The sequence below is a fragment of the Lissotriton vulgaris genome, chromosome 2_2 (genome assembly GCF_964263255.1).
Source record: "Lissotriton vulgaris chromosome 2_2, aLisVul1.2, whole genome shotgun sequence".
NCBI classification, from domain to species: domain Eukaryota; kingdom Metazoa; phylum Chordata; class Amphibia; order Caudata; family Salamandridae; genus Lissotriton; species Lissotriton vulgaris.
This window is the reverse complement of record NC_141688.1, coordinates 93,982,910-94,004,478: the sequence shown is the minus strand read 5'-3', so window position 1 is coordinate 94,004,478 and position 21,569 is coordinate 93,982,910. Positions and strand designations below refer to the sequence as shown.

General features: G+C 45.2%; 1 protein-coding gene across 1 annotated transcript in view; it reads right to left on the bottom strand.

Moving 5' to 3' along the window:
* GTF2A2 (general transcription factor IIA subunit 2) overlaps window positions 1-21,569 on the bottom strand; it is a 106,803-nt gene that overhangs the window by 35,076 nt on the left and 50,158 nt on the right. Inside the window, exon 3 of the mRNA XM_086959359.1 lies at window positions 9,082-9,186. Within this exon, the coding sequence (XP_086815485.1) occupies window positions 9,082-9,186 (105 nt within the window). The remainder of the gene's footprint in view (window positions 1-9,081; window positions 9,187-21,569) is intronic.

Below are 21,569 nucleotides of genomic sequence, written 5' to 3'. Positions count from 1 at the left end.
TACATGTCTGTTCTTCATCTGGCTAAGATTATTTTATTTAGGGTTTGTTTGTACAGCGCTGCTAATCACCAGACGTGATTTCCGAGTGCTTATCTGACCTATGTCCTCTGGTACTTCTCCGTCTGATCTTGACACAGCTCTTCCAACAAAGTTTCCACTTTATTTTGTACCAATGATGACTTTTCCTATACCTATTCCTCTGCTTCTGCAGTCCATCCCTCCCTATAATTTGGTTTTCTTTATAGTGCTTAAAAATCTTCCTCTGTTTTTAGCACTATAAATGATAGATCTTATTATTGTTTATGTAATAGTATTCAATTTGATATCCTTAAATGGAGGGAAAATAAACAATGTATTGGCAAAATCTGAACTCGCAATGTGCAGACCACAGCAGTTTTCTGGAGTAAATCTTAACCCACTGACCCATCTAGCCAATTTGCTGATTCTGCCTAAACAACTCTGTTTTCTTTCTTTGAGCTGTCATCTCGTCACCTGCTCTACCTCTGTCCTAAGATTATCTGACCTTCTATTTACTGGACTTCATGGTTTGGCTGCCTTTATATTTCTCTTGCCTACCTCGTTTCCCTACAACACCCTCTGGTGTTTCTGCCCTTGAATTCACTAGGGTTTTCTCCAGAACCTGTGTGCCTTTTCCTAGTACTAGATCCCGTCTGTCTCAGTTCCTCAATTTAGTCCTTGGATCTTGCTACAGGCCTCTCCAGGCATCCGTATTGTAATACCTGGCTAGCCCTCCTCTCTTGAATATTGCCTGGTGATTCTTTCATTAAATCACAGCTCAGGTGGCTATTCTCTCCACCTCAATCCAGCCTGGCCCCTTGAGGTCTGTCTCCGTGCCATATGAGAGTCTCATAACATTCCCTTCATTGATTTGGGTATTATGCTACTGAAATATCCACTCTCCGAGATGTACTGTCCAAGCTTCTCAATTTTGACTCCTTCCTCCATTGCCAGTCATTGTGATCCTCACCACTACCTTCTATTGCCCTTACTACACAATTCTGAAACAGATACATTTGCTTTGCCATCACTACGTTGCCATCAATGCACTGGTCACAAAAAGTGTCTACATGCAAATGCCTCGACCTGTGCTGCTCTTTACATGTCTTTACTAGCAGGGTTGATGTGGGAGCATTTGGCAGGGCTGCTGGAAGGCAGGAAGCAAAGTGAGATGGTTAAGGTAAAGGGCTCGTTCAGAGCCCTTAGATGAGTACAGAACGCAGAGGGGGGTAAAGAGGGCCGAGCACCCTGTGATTAGCAGAGGTAAGGTAGCAACAGTAGACAAGAGAGGGGTTTGGAAGGGATGAAGCCTATGGTGAAACTGGAGGGGGAATACAACTTCTTCTGAGAGGGGAGGAGAACCTGTAGTAAAATGTGCATGGGTACAGAGCTTGTGATAAGGGAGTGGCGAGAGGGTCATGGGATGGGTAGTGAGAGGAATATTCATTCCAATGTATTTAGTGTGAAGGTGTATGTGTAGTAAGGGAGTGGTGGACTTTGACAGTAAGTGTGTAAAGCCCTTGTTGCGAGGAAAAAGAACAGACGGGTGATGAACCCTATGATGAAGATGTGGAATTGGTATGGGCTCTATTGCAAGTTAGTGGAAATGCAAATGTTTAACTGCTGATGGCAAGAAAACAGTGTGGAAGGTAATACTTTATAATAAGAGAGTTTGCTAGGGCAAAGAAGCAGAGATGGTCAAGTTTACTTTGGCTTTTATAGTTGACTAGTAATGAGTTCTTGCTAGTCCGTATAGCTTTTAGTTGTATAGAGTACGTGGGACAAGTGGATTTCTTTACAGGGCTAGATGATTATTGTACCCCTTTGTCCCTTAGACAAGTACAGTTTTTCAAAAATTCCACACCCCTGGCATTACCTTTGAGTAACCATCCGCGAATAACTGAATCAAGAAAAGAAAATTATGACCCAATTGGAGGAAATGTGACTCCACACTATGGGTGACATATTCCCACATGGACAATTCATATCACAAACAGACCCTCCTTAAGTTCACATCGGACACCCTTAAAGATATTTGCATACCTACGATTAAGACTGGCAGTGAAAGAACTACATTACATATTCCCCGATTAACCACAGACACATAATGCACTTCAGATACTATTGAGGTCGCCAACGCCTAGTAATATCCCTTTACAATGCAGCTCAATGTGAACAATTCAGAGAACGGGACAAAGCACTATATAGATGGGAAAACACACTTGGATGTACTATCGCCAAAGAGGACTGGGAATATAGCTGCACACAATTGCAGTAACTCACATCCAATTGGAATCTGTGCATCATATATTTCAAATTTATAACTAGGTATACTACACACAACACAATTACATAATTATGACCTAAGATCAGATGACAGATGCCATAGATGCAGTGCCCAAAAAGCAGATTTTCTGCATATGGCATGGGCTTGGACGCAAATTCAACAATACTGGCAGGAAGTAACTAATACTCTTACTACTATTTTATCTGAACAGATAACTAATGCACCCGTAGTCAATTTACTGGGAATACACAAAATCGAGCAGGCTAGACGAAGCAAATTCCTGGCTGTGGCATTATTACTGGCCATAAGGTGTATAGCTCTACGCTGGGGTAGCAAAACACTACCACACAGTAAGGACTGGATCACAGATTTGACCTACTGTAAGGAGAAACTAGGCATTTACGCCGAAGAACTATCACAGTCCTCCAGACCAAAAGATTTTTGGGACCCATTAGTCCAATAATTCCAGACATTACAAACAGATGATTGAAAACATAATATAATAGGTAAATTGCACTTAAACTGTATTAATGTTCATATTTATTTGTAATACATGGGTATGCAATCGACAGGTTGGGACCTGGAAGGACACTATGCCTAAATATATCTGTTGGAATGGGATTGTACAGGGTACAGTGGACTATGAACAAAGGGGAATTTTAATTGATCACTGCAAGAACGAATACAATTGTTGTACAGTACTTCTATATATCTCATGTTTCTCTGTGTGACATGGCTGACTGCAAATAAAAAAAAGTTTCAAAAAGATTTGTGAAATGACGCCAGAGTTCTAAGCAAACCAAAGAATGCTTTTCCCATGGAAAACTAATTCGAACTAGAACTACCCCGACAAATAGAGAGCGTGGTCACCAAAAGCTTTAAAAGAATAATTAAAGCCCCTCCCCAAAAACAAAATATAAGGCATATATGAACTACTTTGAGCAGTTCACAATTCTCAATACGCTGTGGGCTTATACCAAGGTTGATGGACAACCATATGTGCCAATCTTTAAAGCAAGCTGAACTATATTAGCCAAAGGATGGTAGGAGAGGTTTAATGTAGTGTGGGTGTGTCAATAATGAGGTTTCACCAAATAGCTAAAGCAATCTCTGGGTGAGATATAAATGCAACATAATAAAGGTGGCCCTGAATTAACACGGCTTTCTGTTAAACATATACCATTACTTTTAAATAATATTTTTTATATTTATTGTATTAGCAGTTTCGAGATCCACTGGGTTATTGTATAGCGCATATCTGGTTATGAATTACAGGCACTGCTTTTTCTTTTAAAATCAAATACAAACATTAGCAAAGCCAATAGTTCTCGCATTTATAACCAACTGACTTTAACGTTGTTTTTTGCCATGCTGCACAGTATCCCCCATGCTGCGTGGTACAAAAATATATTTTAAAAAATTTAAAAAAACTTTAAGTAGCAGTCCAGGTAATTTTGTCGAGCCTACATAATAACGTGAGAGCTTTTTTTCTGTTTTACTACTGATCAGAGCACAGTGAATTAAAAGATTGTAGCGAGGCACAATCTTTACTGACTGACTTGTCCCTACTGGGACTAATACAACTAAATTGCGGGCCCACTCATCAGGCAGGTCACACCCTGGATCTGGTCCCATCCAATTCTCCTTTGGTCTCCTGCCTGCCTCCAACGCAAGTTAATTGGACAGACCACTTTATTATTGAATTCTATACTCCCCACTCTAAACCTACCCCCTCAGGTCCGATCTCTCTGCCCAGTAAACGAAGACAGTGGCACAAAATTAATAAAATCTCATTTAAAGAGAGGTTTGTCGAACCCTCTATCACTTCCTCAGAGAACATCGAAACTGCTCTAAAGAAATTCGAAAGGGCAACTAAGGCAGCCATAGATGACATAGCCCCTCTGAAACAGTTTAAACCCCGGCCAGCAAACAAACAAGAAGTGTGGTTCTCAGAACATCTAAGAACGCTAAAACAAGCCGCCAGAAAACTGGAAAAGAGGTGGAGATCATCCCACCAGGCGGATGATAAGAACCGCTACTGGGACTCTGTCCATTTATCATAAAGCCATCCGTACAGCACGCAAAACGCACATCACGTCTCAAAGTACAGCTGCAGGAAATTCCCCTAGGGTTTTGTACCAAATCCTACAGTCATTCGTCAAACCAGTAGCGTGTGAAAGCTCGGAGTCGGCATCGCAACACTTATGCGATGAAATCTCCCAGTTCTTCACCAAGAAAATAGACACTATTTATGAGAAAATAATTAACTCTAACATGGCAACTAGTATAGACTCATCACTCCCTCAGATTAATGATGAACTGAATCAGATCACACACACCCTGGACTCTTCCCCCCCGCCCCCCCCATCACTTCAGAGGAGGTATCATCGCTATCCACACAGATTAAGAGTGGAAGCCCGGATGACACTATTCCAGCCAGAATAATGCCCTCTCTTACTGAAGAATTATGCCCTGTGATTCAGAGGCTCGTGAATCTCTCACGAAGCTCAGGTGACGTCCCCAGGGAATGGAAACGGGCCCTGGTAAGACCAATCGGGAAAAACACTGCCGTACCTTGGACCGAACTAGCCAATCTTAGGCCCATTTCCCTGCTACCATTCTTAGGGAAACTGACCGAAAAACAGGTTAACCATCATCGGTCTAACTACATTGAACTTGCTGGCGGTCTGGACTATTCTCAATCAGGGTTCAGGCCAAATCACAGCACAGAGTCCACCCTTTTGTCAGTCACGGACGACCTGCATATGTATCAGGACAAAGGCTATGCCGTGATCCTGGTACTACTAGATCTGTCGGCAGCGTTCGACACCGTGTCACATACCATCTTAACTGACCGGTTGGCTAACATTGGACTAAAGAACAAAGCCCTCGCCTGGCTAAGGAGCTTCCTATCCAATCGCACCCAGAGTGTCATCATGGGTGCATATCGCTCAGAGGAGGTAGAGATTTCGAAAGGGGTGCCACAGGGCTCCTGTTTGAGCCCAACTCTTTTCAACATCTACATGGCACCCCTGGCAAGAGTGATGCACACGTATGGTTTCATCCCAGTGTCATATGCGGATGACACACAGCTCCTCTTCCCTTCCAAAACTCTTTCCACTGAAGTAAATAGCTCCTTCTCATCAGGCATGAAGGCTGTAGCACAATGGATGTCCTCCAACTGCCTCCAGTGCAATGTCAGCAAAACAGAAGTCATGTTGTTCGGGGAGGCCAACATTCTGTGGACTCCTGACTGGTGGCCACAATACCTGGGAGCAGTTCCCAAACCTAAACAGGTCGTTAAAAATCTAGGGATAGGTCTAGATCAAGAACTATCGCTGAAACAGCACAGCAACTATGTCATAGGCTCTTGCTTCCACACTATCAGCCTGTTGCGCAAAGTTTTCCCCCTGCTCCCAGACTCCTTCAGGAGAACCCTGGTACAGGCTCTTGTGCTAAGTCGGATCGACTATTGTAACGGCCTATTACTTTCTGCAAATAAGGGTGTGCTGGCTAAGCTTCAAGTAATCCAGAACACGGCGGCCCGCTTAGTCCTGAATGTCCCCCCGAGAACGGCATCTAAACCTCTTCTGGAACAACTGCATTGGCTCTCAACCCGGCAGAGACTAAGTTTAAAATTTGCGGTTTAATACATAAAAGTCTAAACGGACAAGGGCCCGCCTACCTGGAAAATAAATTCACTCCATATGTTCCGACCCGATCTCCCAGATCCAGGGACCACCTTCTCCTGGTGGTACCCCGTGCTAGAAAGGCCATGCACTGTGACAAAGCTCTATCTGTAACGGGACATTCACTGTGGAACAAACTCCCTTTGTCTCTCAGACAATGCTCAGAGCATCTAAAATTTAGAAAGCAGCTCAAAACCCTGCTGTTCAGAAATCAGAACTAGATCCTGCTGATGTCATTTTTGCTCGGTCTTTGTTTTCTGGCTCCTAAGCGCAGAGATACTCCAATGGGAGTCGATACAAGCGCTCCATAAACCCGCAAATAAATAAATAAATAAATGCTGCACAGTATCCCCCATGCTGTGTGGTACAAAAATATATATTCAAAAAATAAAAAAAACTTTAAGTAGCAGTCCAGGTAATTTTGTTGAGCCTACATAATAACGTGGGAGCTTTTTTCTGTTTTACTACCGATCAGAGTTGGATCAGTAAACAAAAAAAAACAATGGGGGGGTGGGGACAGCAACCTAGCGGGCGCTGGAGAAAAGCAACACAGGCATTGTGGCTGCAAAGCAATACACACGGTGCAGGAGTTGGGAGGCGATGCAATGGGCGAAAGCAATGTGGAGCAGACATGGAGAAGCACATTTGTGAGAAAGCAAGGGGTGGGGAGTACATGTGGGAGAGTAACGGAGAAGGCAAAAAATAAGCACAAGGAAAACAGAAAGCATGATGGAGTGCAGACAGGGCTTTAAGTGGGCCGGGTCGCACCGCAGTTATTTAAAGAGGGCCTCGAAACAGGTCTCTATTGGGCTCCGTTTTTTGCCCTGGCACAGGCGGTCTGCTTTTTTCCAGACTGCAGTGACAGCAGGGACATCGATGTGCACGTGCTCACACTTCTCACTTCTCACTAGTGGAGAAGTTACGGCATGACTTCATGCCAGGTGAACGTTGTAGAGTAAGAGCAATCCTTTAAAGAGAGTCATTTTCTCTCAGGAGTTCGCTTCACTTTTTGAAACTCAGGAGGAGCAACATTGTCGTGGTGTCACCAGGGCTTTAAGTGGAAGCTTTTTCAATATTACATACAAGCCATAGTTGCTGCTTTTTTATCTTATGCAACTAACAACCATTGACCAAGCCAATAGTCCTCACTTCTTGTAGATATGATGTTACTTGTTAGATCATATCTGGATGCAATGACAGAAACAGCAAAATACAAGTCGGGCGGCACACTATGCTCAGCACAGATTTTTAGCTTAGGTGTTTTTTAGCCACAACCTTAATTGCGTTGGCCACGCCCCTTTGAGAGACCCCCTTTCCCCCCCCAGTTTATTCATCCCACTTAAAGCCCTGAGTGCAGAGGTAGAGAAGTATACGAGAGCAGCATCTTGCTGGACTGAAAACAAAAAGTAACAATGTTTGAAAGCAAGTAGTGGGAGCATGAAAGAGCCGTTCAAATGTGATGGCAAAGAGGCAATGCTCCTTGGGGGGACAAACAAGACTGACAAGTTGGGACATGAATACGTATTAGGCAAATGAGTGACAAGAAAACCAGTCAAGGGTAAGTAATGGGCAGACTCAAAACTCGTTTGTTCTTGGTAAGCCCACAATATTTCACTCAACAGACAACACATGCACTGTCTAGTAGGAGAGACCTAACTAGGCTTACTACTCAGCCTCCTCCATCAAATAAACAGTTTTAGTGTACACTTCAATTAAGAGTTGGAAGGGGAGGTTAGGTGGGATTGCAAGTGGCTTGGGGTTTACAGATCAAAACTTTCTGGCTTAAGAAACACTGGACTGGCATGGGCTGGAGGCATATGCACCCACCAGTCCCCTCCAGCACTTTAAGGGGATTAGACAATAACTCCTCCAAATATGTGTATGGCGCCCCACCCTCCAAAACACCCTACCCTCACACAAAAACCCTCATCCAACCAAAACACTGTACCCTCACACAAACACCCCTGAACCCACACAAGCCATCCCTAAAGATAAATAGTGCCTGCACAGAGCAGGTGGTAAAATATCTGTGCAACCTGTGCAAAATGACCTAGCAAGCCAAGGTCAGGCATCTTATTTCCCATTCAGGAGACGTAAACTCATGATCCCTATTAAACTGCAGGGAGACATTGGTTGGGAAATGACTTCCAGCCACAGTACCACCCAGACAAATTACTAGGTGTCTCATTATGGAAGCCATGGCAGGTTCCAACATGTGAGCAAAGGCACTAGAGTGGGGGCATGCTATTTATATATAAACCAAAAGATTAACAGCCTTATTATAAAATCAGCGCTGATCCGAATACTGGTGCAAACCAGGTTACTCCAGAATCCCGATTACCACCAATGTAGTTATTTCGCACTTGTTCCCCACACAAATTTCTCTAGGTAAAACATGGTTGACTTTGTGCAGACAAAATGCAGCACATTAGTGAATTTAGCAGCTTAACACAAGTGTTACTGTATTATCCTCATTATGAAGTGCGGACCTCAGAACGGGTAGGGAAAACCGCACCTGAAAAATGCCATGGCCAGCACTTCTGGTATGCACCACAGTGCAAAATCTCTCAAACTCGTGGTGTAGATATTACACAAGAACTCAGGCTGCAGTATTTGGAGTGGTTCTGCATGACATAAAGCATAAATACAGCATTCCAGTCTCCATCCTGACCTATAAATCACAATGTTCATTTTACCTGCACGCATTCAATCATGATTTACCAAGCAAAAAGAAAAATGCAGTATTATGCTACAAGTTGTTATCTTGATGCCGCACCAATGTTTACTTGCTTCTGAACAGGGGTTAACACAGTATGTGCAATTAGACCCCAACTGCAACAGTGTTAGTTTAGGACAGAAAATGATGACAAAGTTGCACGCTACATAGATATATTTTAACACCATCTGGAAAGACTGAATTGCTGAGAAAATGTAATCGTAGAAAACTTCCATTATCTTCTTTTACTTGCCTGGAAGATCAAGAGACCAGCATACATAGCCACCATTATGCTTGCATAGTTTATAAGAAATACAGTTTTAAACATTCTCAATGCCTGTAGTGTTAATTCTTTCAAATTATTCCCTCACCCTAAAGTTGACTCTGTTCCTGACCCGTTGTGCCAATGCGGTGTTTATTGCCTTGTCAAACTGAAGAAGAACTTGAAGGGCCACTGTAGGATTGATCTGTTGGGACTAGGAGACAAATTGAAAGACATTTTATATCATTACTGTAACAGTTAATACATTAAAAACATAACAGTTCGACAAAGATATCATCAATTCTAACAAATAATTCTTCATTTACAATGCCATCATCATACTACTGGTGTGGTATTAGCCAAGGTTTGCAGTTGCCTTAAACCAAAACAATGGCAATTTAAGATTTTTAATCCATGGACCATATTCTTAAAATTAACAAAAGGTTTACTCTATAATATGATGTCACAAAAAAACACAATGACAAACCATCATCCATTTTCTACATGTTTTCGCCCAACAGGGTTGGAAAATCTCACATGCTAGGAGTGAATAATTGGGAGGTCACTTAGAAGGGAGAATAAATACCAAACTAACCATGAATATATATTTTCCCTTGTTTAGTCACAATTTGAAGGCATTATGGAGAACATATCTGGCGCCTGGCTGTTAACTGCTATGTCAACAAGCACTTGCAATGCAATAGGTCTAGCATTTACGCAAGTTTAAGCTATTGGAATTGTAAATGACAATGCTTTTTATTTATATTTTAAAAACGAAAACAAAAATAAAAGGCATTGTTATTTGCAATGTCAATAGCTCCAACTTGCGTAAATGCGAGACCTATTGCATTGCAAATGCTTGTTTTGTTTGCACCCAATAGTTTGGCTAGATTGCTCTGTACATTCTCAAATCGACCATTGCTCATAACTCCTTTGGGCCAAGTTTTTTTCTTCAAATTCTTTTTAAGAACACATACAATAAAAGAAAAAGAAATCATCGGGTGACATCCGAACATACAGCGTCCATGGATACATCTTCCAATTTACAGAATACTGATCATAAAGAAGTAATAGGGGCCTTTGGGCCAAGTTAACGCTATATAAAACTGCATTAACCCAGTCCTTAGTTTTTCTTGGTGAATGAAATTATAGGATTATCGAGTAGCAAAACAATTCATTTTGTATTGTGTGCCTCACAAATAGCCATTACTAGTGCAATTAAACACATCAACCTACATAAGTGGAATGCTTTACATATAAAATGCTTTAAAAAGGCATTTTTTCCCCAGTTAAACCCTGGACCGAACATATCTTGCTGTCCATCCTGTTTGTACAACCATTATAACACACACTCTTCACCTTTCTTATTCTTCATACTATAAAGCACATTAATGTCTAGCTTTGTCTCTTGACTGACTTGTTAAGTCACAAGGCAGGGCTCAAGTGTGTTCCCTGTGATAGGCTAGCTGCAAGGAAATGACTGTCCCCGGTTGTGCTCCCTTAGACTTTGACACCTGCTCTTAGCAAGGCTCAGGTGACAAAATGAATTACTGGGTTGTGGTGCAGTTGTGGTACTGCAATGTTTTTATCGCTGTCATACGGACTAATGAAAGCGCCTGGTCCCCAGCAAACATTTGGCACTCTTAATATTCTGAACACTGACTGCAGGCTGGACTGTAAACCAAAGTCAGCCCTGGCAAAAATGTTTCCACCAGTTCAACACTGCAGGAGGCTGCTACTAAAATTGTGTTATGGTGGGGTCATACCAGCCCTACCAGCACTAAAAGAAGCTCCATATGCCGAAGCCCACTTCCACAACAGAAAGCCAATCAACGCACAAAGCCACACCAAGATACAAATCGCTCAACCCCTGGGTCAACAAGGTCCACAGCAGAAAGCACAGGGAAACTCTAATGCCAATAACCACCCAAAGGGAAATAAAGGAGTCAGGGTGGTGGATTTTCTTTTAATCTACTTCTTAATGGGAAGTAAATCTTCCAAAAAATACTGGTCATGTAAAATTAGTTTGGCTAACACACACATACTAGGAATTATAATTTGTTTTCTTGGAACTGCCAATTAAAATGAATGTTCTTAACAATCGTAACGAGAAACATATTTTTTACTTGGAAAATATATCTGAGGAGGAGTTTGTGGTTGCCTTGGTTGTGACGTGGTGCATTATTAAAGAACGTGTTTCAGTTTGTTTTATAATCTCCTCGTTATAATGCCTGGCATCTATCGATATAGAGCTGATACTGCAGATAAGGTATCTGTTTCACTAGGAGGGAGACCCGTCAGCTACAAGTTCCGCAGCAACAAGTGCAGTGGGTGCATTCGCCCATTCCCTACTTCGATTAGAACTTATTATCACCAGCTTACACTCAGGTCTCATTTGGTGGCGTTCAGGAATTCATCTATCAATCCGATACTCAGCAGAATATACTCCAATCAGACGTGACCAGGACCATTACCCCATGAGGCCCTCATTTCTAGTACGGCTATGCCTATATAAAAAATATTTTAATCAACATTTTGCCACAAGAGGTAGCCACGCTTTGGAACAAGGATGTAATAAATCATAGAGCACGCTGCAGGTGGAGGATTGTAAAACAAGAGAAGTGCAGCAACAGTCATTATACATTTTTTCATATATTACTTTATTAATTTTTCTCGTGACATACATTGTTCACAGTAAGATATGGCAGTACAATTGTGTAGTTTAATCTGGCCCAGATGTTCCGTGCGCTACTGTATCCATATAGTACTGAAAGGATAAACATCATCCCATGTTAACACTAGCAATATCACTCTAGCGGCATACAACAACACCTCAAGGAAATCAGCGATGGAGATCCTGGCTAGGCCTCTACAGGCTGTTCGGCAGGGCGTCAGTAAATCTAAATTGCGTTGTTCCCCACGCTACATCTATTGGCTTTAATTGTGTGAAAACGAATGAAGCAAGAAAAGAAAAAAAAACGCCGATCTATCCGGAAGTGTTCGTCGTACAAAACATTCTCTTTACATACTCTCTCTATGGACACGGTGGGTAATCGTATAAGGGATTGGTGTATAGCCAACATGTCTGTGGTGGGGAGGGGCCGCCTGTTTTTCTCGAGTGTATTCACCCGTGCAACAAGTCAACCAGGCCAAACCTAAACTAGGCAGAGTGACGAATGGCCTGGTCAATGGAAAGCACGCATTCGGACAAAAAAAATGGGCATGCATGTGCACAGCCCAACGCTAATGAAAGTAAACAAAGATGGGGTCGGGCTGCCCACATGCGCGTGCATTTTTTTGTCAGTACGGGTGCATGTTTAGCATGGTGGATGGCGAGAGCCGCCATCTTTGTCCATCTGGACACACATGCATTCAGCTTTGGCTGAATCAATTATAAAAGGTCCTTTCCATGGCGAGAGCAGCGCATGCGCTGCTTACGCCAGGCAAGACCTCAAAAGAGTAGTGAAAATTCATGGGAAAGACCCACTTCTTCCAAACACCAGAGGAAGCGTGGCAATGGATTGAAGAACGTCCTATCTTGAAAAAAGGTGGGAGTTTTGCTGCGGATCAGTCAGTCATCGGCGGAAAAGACCCTAAACTCCTTGGATTTCAGAAGACGCTGAGATCCCGGGGCAATGTCGTATGTTACGAAAGGGAGTGGCCGCGTTCGGCGGAGAAGTGGACGATCGCTGGACTCCAACTTGCCAGTAGGCTTACGCAACACTGGAAGAAGACAACAATGACGACCCCTCACAACATCCTTTGGTTGCTGATATCATAGCAATGGAGCAAGACGCAGCACCGGAAACGCTTGCCATGCAGGGAGAAGCCCCTGATTCGGAATCCTGAACACAAGCCTTGTAGACTTGCCGTGGAACCAGATTAATACGGCTGAGTTTGGTGTTGGGCGCCTCCCCCTACACCACCTATTCGACCTGCAGAGCGACTGAAGGATTGCATTCCAGAGCAGGTAAAAGGCCAGAAGAGGCCTGAGACTCTGATATTTGCTTTTCCTACTCCCTCTTCTCCTCCCAGTTCGGTCTTCGTCACTCCGCCCTGTGCTTTTCCTCTTCTTCAGTCCTTGGTTCCGTCTCTTCTCTTTCTTACTGTTTGTTTTCTTTCTTGGGGTCGTTTGTGGCGCTGCAAGGGTTTGGACTTGTAATGTAAGTTTTGGGGTGGGGTGGGCAACAGACCTCTACCACCCTTATGCACAACCTTGGAAGTACTATCCTGGATGAAGATGTGAAAATGGGAGGGAGGGGGGGTCGGGGGGGGGCTGGCTTCAACCATCTAAGTTGTTGTTATTGTTATTTAGTTTATGTTAAGGTTCAGTCACAGAGTCAGCAGAACATCCACAACCAAGCACACCTCTACTTTAGGATGCCACATTATTGCATACGCATACATACGCCACCACTGCACTTTAGGCTCACATGATGAGCTTGAGGAATAGTCCCTTCACGGCCCTAACCTGGAATGTGAATGGCCTTGGAGACAAAATTAAAAGAGGGTTGGTGACGTCCTTTATAAAACGCACTCACCCGGATGTGGTACTGTTGCAGCAAACCCATCTCAAAGGCACTAAATGTGGGTTCATAGCACAAGGTGCATACACTGTCCTGGCTATTGCGTGGTACACCTCCGGGCTCTAGAGGAGTCGCCACCCGGATTAAGAAGTCACCTCCCTTCAGTGTGACACGTAAATGGAGAGATCCCCAAGGAACCTTTGTTGGAGTGACAGGGTCATGGGGCAGGATGAATGTTACCATAATTTCAGTCTATGCCCCGCCAAAACTACAAACCAGGACGCTAAACAAAGTGACGGACATTATTGGAGACACTAGGCTCAACCTACATTATCAGGGATGACTTCAATGATGTGATGAATATACCATAGACCATTCAGGGGACCATGCCCAACCGTCCCCTGCCACACAACTGCCACGCCTTGCTGAAAGACTGGGTCTGATGGATGTAGGGGGACACCTGCATCCGGGGGAAAAACAATACTCATACTATTCTGCCACCCATAGGGTTTACTCAAAAATTGGACTACATGTTCCTTGTTAGTGGTGCAATACAAGACATGCACGAAGCGGAATAAATGGCCCGGGGTTTGTCCGATAATTCACCCCTGTATGTACGAGTAGGAGTGCGGACCCGGGCGGGGCACATGGTTTGGAGACTGACGGCATAGGACCTACTGAATGAGACGGTGCTCAAGAGCATTAGAGCAGATACAAAAGTCTACTTTGCTGAAAATATGGGTTCAGTGCAGTCAGGGTAGTGATCTAGGAAACGTATAAAACGGTCCTGAGAGATTGGGCTCAAAACCAGGTAGCATGGGAAAGAAGGGAGGACAAGGAAGAACTAACTAAACTGGAGGCCCAGATTCTTACCCTGGAGAGAGGGAATATAATGCAGAGAGACTTCCCCCAGGTCCTGCGACAGCTAACAGATGGCCAACATCAGTATAGGGCCCTGGCCACTCAGACGGCCAAGGCACAGGCCCAGGCGACCTTGCATAGGCTGTATGATGTGGAGGACAAATCAGGTAAGCTCCTGGCATGGCTCAGTCGCAGAGAAGTAGAGGCCCGATGGGTAGCAAGTGTAATAGATCACCACGGGATAACATAGATGCATGACAAGCAGTTAGTGCAGACTTTTGCGTCCCACTATCAAAACAGTACGCCCTCTGCCATTACAGAATATTTGGCGGAGACACATACCCCACTATTAGAGAAGGCTGATATGGAGGGGCTAGACTCAGATATTACAGTTGACGAAATTAAAACAGCTATAACTCAATTACGTCCCGGGAAGACCCCAGGACCGAATGGCCTACCTGCAGAACTCTACAAGCGGTGTACGGATCTCTTTAATCTCCACCTTTTGAATCGCGTTCAGGATGCGTCTCAGGAGGGAATCCTTCCCCTGGACCCAAGTATGGCCACGATCATCCCTATCCATAAACAGGGAAGCCCCCAAATGAATGTGCATCATATTGCCCAATATCCCTCAATATAGAAGTGAAGATATTGGCTACTATCCTTGCGAAAAAAAGACTGCGACAAGTAATAAATACTTTAGTACATCAGGACCAGTCAGGAATTTTGCCCGGCCGGGCGTCTTGACTGAATTTACGCAGGACCCATAACTGGTTAATGGAGGTTAAAGATCGCAACACCCCGCATCTGTTCCGGTCATTGGACGCGGCATACACTATCTAGATGGAGGAAGGAGTGAGGGGAGACTTCTACCGGCTACCCAGGCCACGATAGAGGCGTGGGGGAAAGCAACAAAGGTAATTGGGTGGAGTCGTAAACTTACTAAGCAGACGCCGCTAAAAGACATCCAAAAATTGAGAGGCTTCGAGGGCTGGGACGCCATAGGTATCTCTACCATAGGCGACATCATTGACAAGGGTAAACTCAAAAGCTTACACTCACTACGGACAGACTTTGCATTACATACCTCCCAGTTCTTCAAGTATGCTCAACTTAGACATGCCTGGTAGGCAGAGAACTTAACCTCCTCCTCACTGCCGGACTATGCACCATTGGAGGGGCGCCTGTTACAGGAGCACATGCTTACCAAGGCGGTATCACTCACTTATCGGACCTTGAATAATAATATACCAGACAGGCTGGGCAAGTTGAGAGATACGTGGGAAGGACATTTAGGTATACTCAAAAACAGATTGGGAAGCAGGCCAGATGCACCATAGGGAGGTGGCAATTGAATCTCACTTTCGCCTCATTCATTATAGAATATTTCACAGAGCCAATTATGACAGGGCCAGTCTACAGCAAATGGGCCTAGCCAGCGATCCTAGTTGTCAGAGATGGGGCTATGAGAGGGGAGATTTTTATTACACCATCTGGGACTCTTCTAAAATACAGGCATACTGGGAAAAGGTATTGCAGGAACTGAGCAAGGTTTTAGAAGCGACTAAACCCTTGGACCCTAAATTTATATTGCTGGGCATATCGGAGGATGTAGATCAGGGCCGAAGGGACCTAGCAAGAACCTGGGGTGCTACGACCGCTCCTCTGCCCTGAGAGTGGAAGGCAGGGATGGCTATGTATATGGCAGCTAAAAGGGTTACCTATGAGGCGAGGGGGTGCCCGAAGTAATTTCGCCAGGTATGGGGTAAATAGAGGACCTATTATAGCCTGGATGTTGAGGTGGGAATTGTCTAGATGGCCCCGGAGGGGTGCTTCCTTTAAACCTAAAGATAAGTATTGGTTCCCTAGCATTCAAGAGAAGGAGGAACCCTGAGATACCTTAAGGTGGCTGTGTGGATATTCTGAAATAAATTTCTCAAAAGGCCCGTCGTAGCTATGATGCAGTATTGTATGATGTATTGCCTAAAATGTATGTAACAGTTCTTGAGGTATCGCAGGAACTGTTCCTCTACGGAGTAGTTTATGGAACAATCTCAAGAGTTGGTCACGAAATTAAGAAATAGAGACTATCCTGCCAAGGTGATTAAAAGAGCACGCAAACGGGCCCTGAATACACCAAATGAGGCCCTATTAGAGAGGAATGTCAAACACAAGGTTGAGTGTTTTGTAAACTATGGATCAAACGTCGTAACAGATATTAAGGAAGCACTGGTCATTATTGGACACGGGGGAGAAGATGCCACCTCCTAGATTTGCATTCAGAAGGGCCCCGAACCTCAAAGATAGGCTGGTTCATACTCTTCCTAGCCAGAAGAAACAGGAGTCAAGTCTGCCAAAAGGTCATTATCCTTGCGGCTGTTGTTCAGTGTGTGATCTTACTCAAGCACTAAAAGTGTTTTTCTCACGAGTGGGAAAGTGTGGGATTTAAATAAATGCAGCAATTTCAATACCACACATGTAATTTACAGGCTCATGTGCGGTTTTGCACTACATTGGACTCACATCACATCACACAAAGAGTGAAGGAGCGCTTACAAGAGCACTTGAGTACCCTGAAAGCATGGAAATTTACAACTCGCCTTGTCCAACATTTTCAGGAAAAGAAACTCAATCTCCGGGATCTTAAGTGGAGTGAAATGTATGTTACTGCATGACTGTAACCGATTTTGTTATGGTTCTTTTTGTTTTGTTTGGTAAAATACTAATAAAAACATTTAAAAAAACTAAGAAGTGAAAAACCAGGTACTGGTGCAGTGAAAATCCAGACTTTCTACCAACTAATTCCCCCTTAAACAGTTAAAAGAGTACACTGTTTTACAACCTCATTGAACTGCTCTTCTCCTCTGGAATCAGGATGCAACAGGGAATCCTGTTGGGTCACACAACAAACTTGGCAAGATACAGTCTCGCTTTCTCAATGACAAATTGTGGCACATTATCAGATACTATATTGTTCTGGAATCCCTGACTGGCAAAGACATGCAGGAATGTGAAGTTCCGCACCATTTTGACCTCATTCACTTGTGGAAAATAATTCACCTGGACAATGCCGACCAGGTTTTTTTGGTACCACTGAAAAAGCCCGATTATATGTATTCTGAACTTGCACCAGAGTCTTTCTTCTACCTACTTTTGCCAAAAAAGCCTTCACGGAATTGTTGATGGGGGTTAGATTACCCTACCTAACCTAGAACTCTCCTGGAGTGCTTTCTTCGGGTCTGGAGACCCACTGACTCTGCAGGGTTTTCTCTGAACCAAACAGGAGGAACCCTGGTGTGTCAGCAGAGAGCGCGACTGCCAGGACAGAAGGGCTGTCGCAGAGGCTGCATCCCCCACCCCCACCCGTATAGAGCACAGAGAGCATTCAGTATAGCAGTTTTTCGGGCTACAATTGGAGAGGTCACTCACCTTCCTACACATCGATAGTGCACAGGGCGTGACATCACCCAGCCTGCAGGAACAGCCAGCACAGTAACTGTTCTGGCTCGTTGCACCAAAGTATTTGTATCTTTATTTCTTATTATATTTTGTCCGGTCCAGAACCAAAATGGCGGAGATATGCTTCACTGTAGGAATATTATAACTGGCGAAAGCACATTCCACCAACGTGGCAGGATCATGCCTAAAAACAGCAGGCAGAAACTCCTTCAGTATCTTAGATTCCCCCCATCCTTTCCAGGGCTGCAGCTAAAACCTTTTAACACAATCGTTTGAGAAAACACCCAGAGACACTGATTTCTGATCCTTCTTTCAACATAAACAAGCCTTTACAATGCAATAGGTCTCGCAGCATTATAGTTTGAGTTATTGGCATTGTGTATGACAATGCGTTGCATAACATTTTTAGCAAACTTTGAATTGGTGAGCAGTGAGTGTGTGTGCAAGAGTATGCCGTTCTTGAAAGCAGTGTGGTAGAGAGTGCAGGAATTTGGGTGACCTGAGCAATGTGGATGATGCACCTCACGCACGGGGCTGACGCAGTTATTATTCACACAGCTCTGATGATGCACCTCACGCACGGGGCTGACGCAGTTATTATTCACACAGCTCTGATGATGCACCTCACGCACGGGGCTGACGCAGTTATTCATACAGCTCTGATGATGCACCTCACGCACGGGCGCGCAGTTGTTATTCACACAGTTCTGATGATGCACCTCACGCACGGGGCTTAAGCAGTTATTATTTACACAGCTCTGATGATGCACCTCAGGCACGGCCTCACAGCAGTTATTATTCACACAGCTCTGATGATGCACCTCAGGCACGGGCTCACAGCTGTTAATATTCACACAGATCTGATGATGCACCTCAGGCGCGGGGCTGACGCAGTTATTATTCACACAGTTCTGATGATGCACCTCAGGCACGTGGCTGACGCAGTTATTATTCACACAGCTCGGATGATGCACCTCAGGCACGGGGCTGACGCAGTTATTATTCACACAGCTCTGATGATGCACCTCAGGCATGGACTGACGCAGTTATTATTCACACAACTCTGATGATGCACCTCACACACGGCATGGAGCTACACACCTTCCTAGCAAATCCCATCACACACACTTGATCAAGAACCCTACACTCAATACGTCAAAACATAAATATGGGCAGATGTTAGAGTACAGGACTATATAGATCATATCAAAAGCAAGTTGTTTCTAGGTGTCAATGCCGTGCCGGGAGATCCCCGCCGCTCGACATGCGTGGCCGATAACACCGCCCATATGCCAACCCACAGGCACCCAAAGACTCGGACCTTAAGCAGTCTGGTATGCTCTCCTGCACCTCCACTGGATGTCCCTAGGTGCCGCCGCTATGCCAGTTGAAGTATAGCCAAAGCGGGATGCAGGGCAGAGAACAGGACCCCCCAAAGCACGAAAAGGAGCGAGGGGCCACGGACAGATCGGTGGCACCGGGAACCCCCCTGCACCTCAGCCGTCGGTAGAAAGTGCACCCACCTCCTCACAGCTTCACGGAGTCTCGGTGGGGGCTGGGCAATAGGAGGTCAGCAGCCGCCTCCAGCTCCCGTCCAGGCCAACCCCGCGGGGAAACCGTGCATCCGGAGATGAGGGCCCCAGCAGTGACTTGGCAGGTCCCCGGATGCCAATGAAATGGGGCACACCCCCGCAGTCCTGCAGCGGCAGCAGCCAGGCCTCAGAGTGACAAACAGGTCCAGAGGCCCTCAAAGGGGTGTCTCGGAGGTCGATGGTGGAGTGGAATAGCAGTCAGCAACCACGGGCGGTGCAGCTGCTGCGGTAGCTCGATCAGCTGCGAGGCCGGGTCAGCCAGGGAAGGAATCCCGGGAAGGCCCTGCCCACAAATAGGGCCTCAGGTGGCAGTCACAGCAACACAGGGGGTCAGGAGCGCCTGGGATCCCAGGGCTCAGGCGGCGGCTGCAGGAAGAAAGGAGCCCATGCAACCGGGACCGCCAACCGACCTGGTGGCCGATACGCTTCCTGGGTGGCCGCAGCGACAGCAAGCCCGGCTGGGCAAAGGAGGGGGCCGTTTCACCGGAGATACCTGGGGCGTGTCACAGCAGCAGCAGGACCCTCCGCCGGGAGGGCCCGTGCCGGCCGTCAAGGCCCGTGAGTCACAGGAGGCCAGCAGTCAGTCCAAGCACTGGGGCACAGAAGGGCCTATGCTAGAAAATACCCGCCTTCACTTACCAGCAAAGGTGGAAGGTGTGTCCGCAGTGAATCGCCGCCACATCCCTCACGTTATCGAAGTAATCCGAGCAGATGGTGCACAAGGCACAGATCGGCATTTTAAACATTGAGAGCAGGTCTGAGAGAAAACGAAACCTATCGTGGGGCGGGACCTCCGAGAATTGTGGCCTGCTCAATGGAGCGCTGGTTCTCGTGCGCGTGGCCAGTTACAATCGCTTTCTTGGAGAGGAGATGCGCACGGCCAGGTCCTGTCTCCTGGAAAGCTGCGTCGCTGACTATAGGTCTCTGGCGGACAGCGCTTCGCTCTGTGGCGCCACAAGACCTAAAAAGGCATCATTGTAAAATGACCTGATATTCTTCACTAGAAAAATAGCAATTTGGCAGGCAACCTTAATAAAATTATTAAACACACAAGAAACCAGAAATATTCCACATGGCACCAAGCTAAGGATCGCCTCCCCACGCGACCTAAGAGCAGATCTAAACAATCTATAAAAACTGCACAGTACTTATTCAAGGGGCCAACAAGGATCTAAAGAAATTAAATTACAACTTCATCAACCGGAAAGAGCAGTTGCTTAACAACACTTCCACAAGACGTACTCCGCACCTGAGCACCCAATCCAAATCACCGCCAAGCAATCTTCCCACCAGAACAGACACAATGTCGGCACAAGAAACCCTGCTATCTAAGCTCATTTCCGCAAGTTTAGAGCCTCAGGACAGCAAACAGCATCACTCGGAGGGCAATCAACCATGTCTCAGCAAGAGTTGTTTCACACGTATGCTTCAAGACAGGTCCGTCCCTATACATCCAATCGTGTTGCCCAGCCGACACATAACTCAGGGTTGCAACCACCAAAAAACATAACAGGTTCATGGTCAACCCATCGTCTTTACAACATAGCAAACCTGTGCCTCTAACCGCAACAACCATAAATTTTACACCTACCACCCCCTTAGCACGTGTCTCAAGCACGTGTCTCACAGATAACCCAGAGTGTATGACTGAACTTCACTGTTGGCACTATAGCCACCCCTCCCGGATAGAGTCGTTCCTTCGGTCACTCCTATGACTAGAGTAACAACTATGGGGATGTTTAAAGCTAGGCCCACTCACGAGGGCAGCAAGCTCTCTATCAGAGAAAGCTCAGGACAGGTGGTCGCCATCCATACATCATTTGCAACTCGCTTGGAGCACTGAGACTCCAAACTGACAACTTATCTCAGAGCATCTAAAGCGCTATTCTTGAAATAAAGAGCTTCTTACACTACACGGAAGAATCTCTATTAAAAAGCAAGCTCATTTAAAATTCCGTATGCAATCTACAAAGCCACCCTAACCATACAGCCATGCTGCCATGGTACTATCAAAGAGGCAGTATCGCCCACATCAACAACTTAAGTAGCTAACAGTAGAAGAAACTTTAGCCTTACTTTTATCCCACGAAACAACACCTAAGGCCCCTATTCTCCTGGGCTTGGGAGGCGAAAACAAAATTGGAACGGTCAAAATCAAC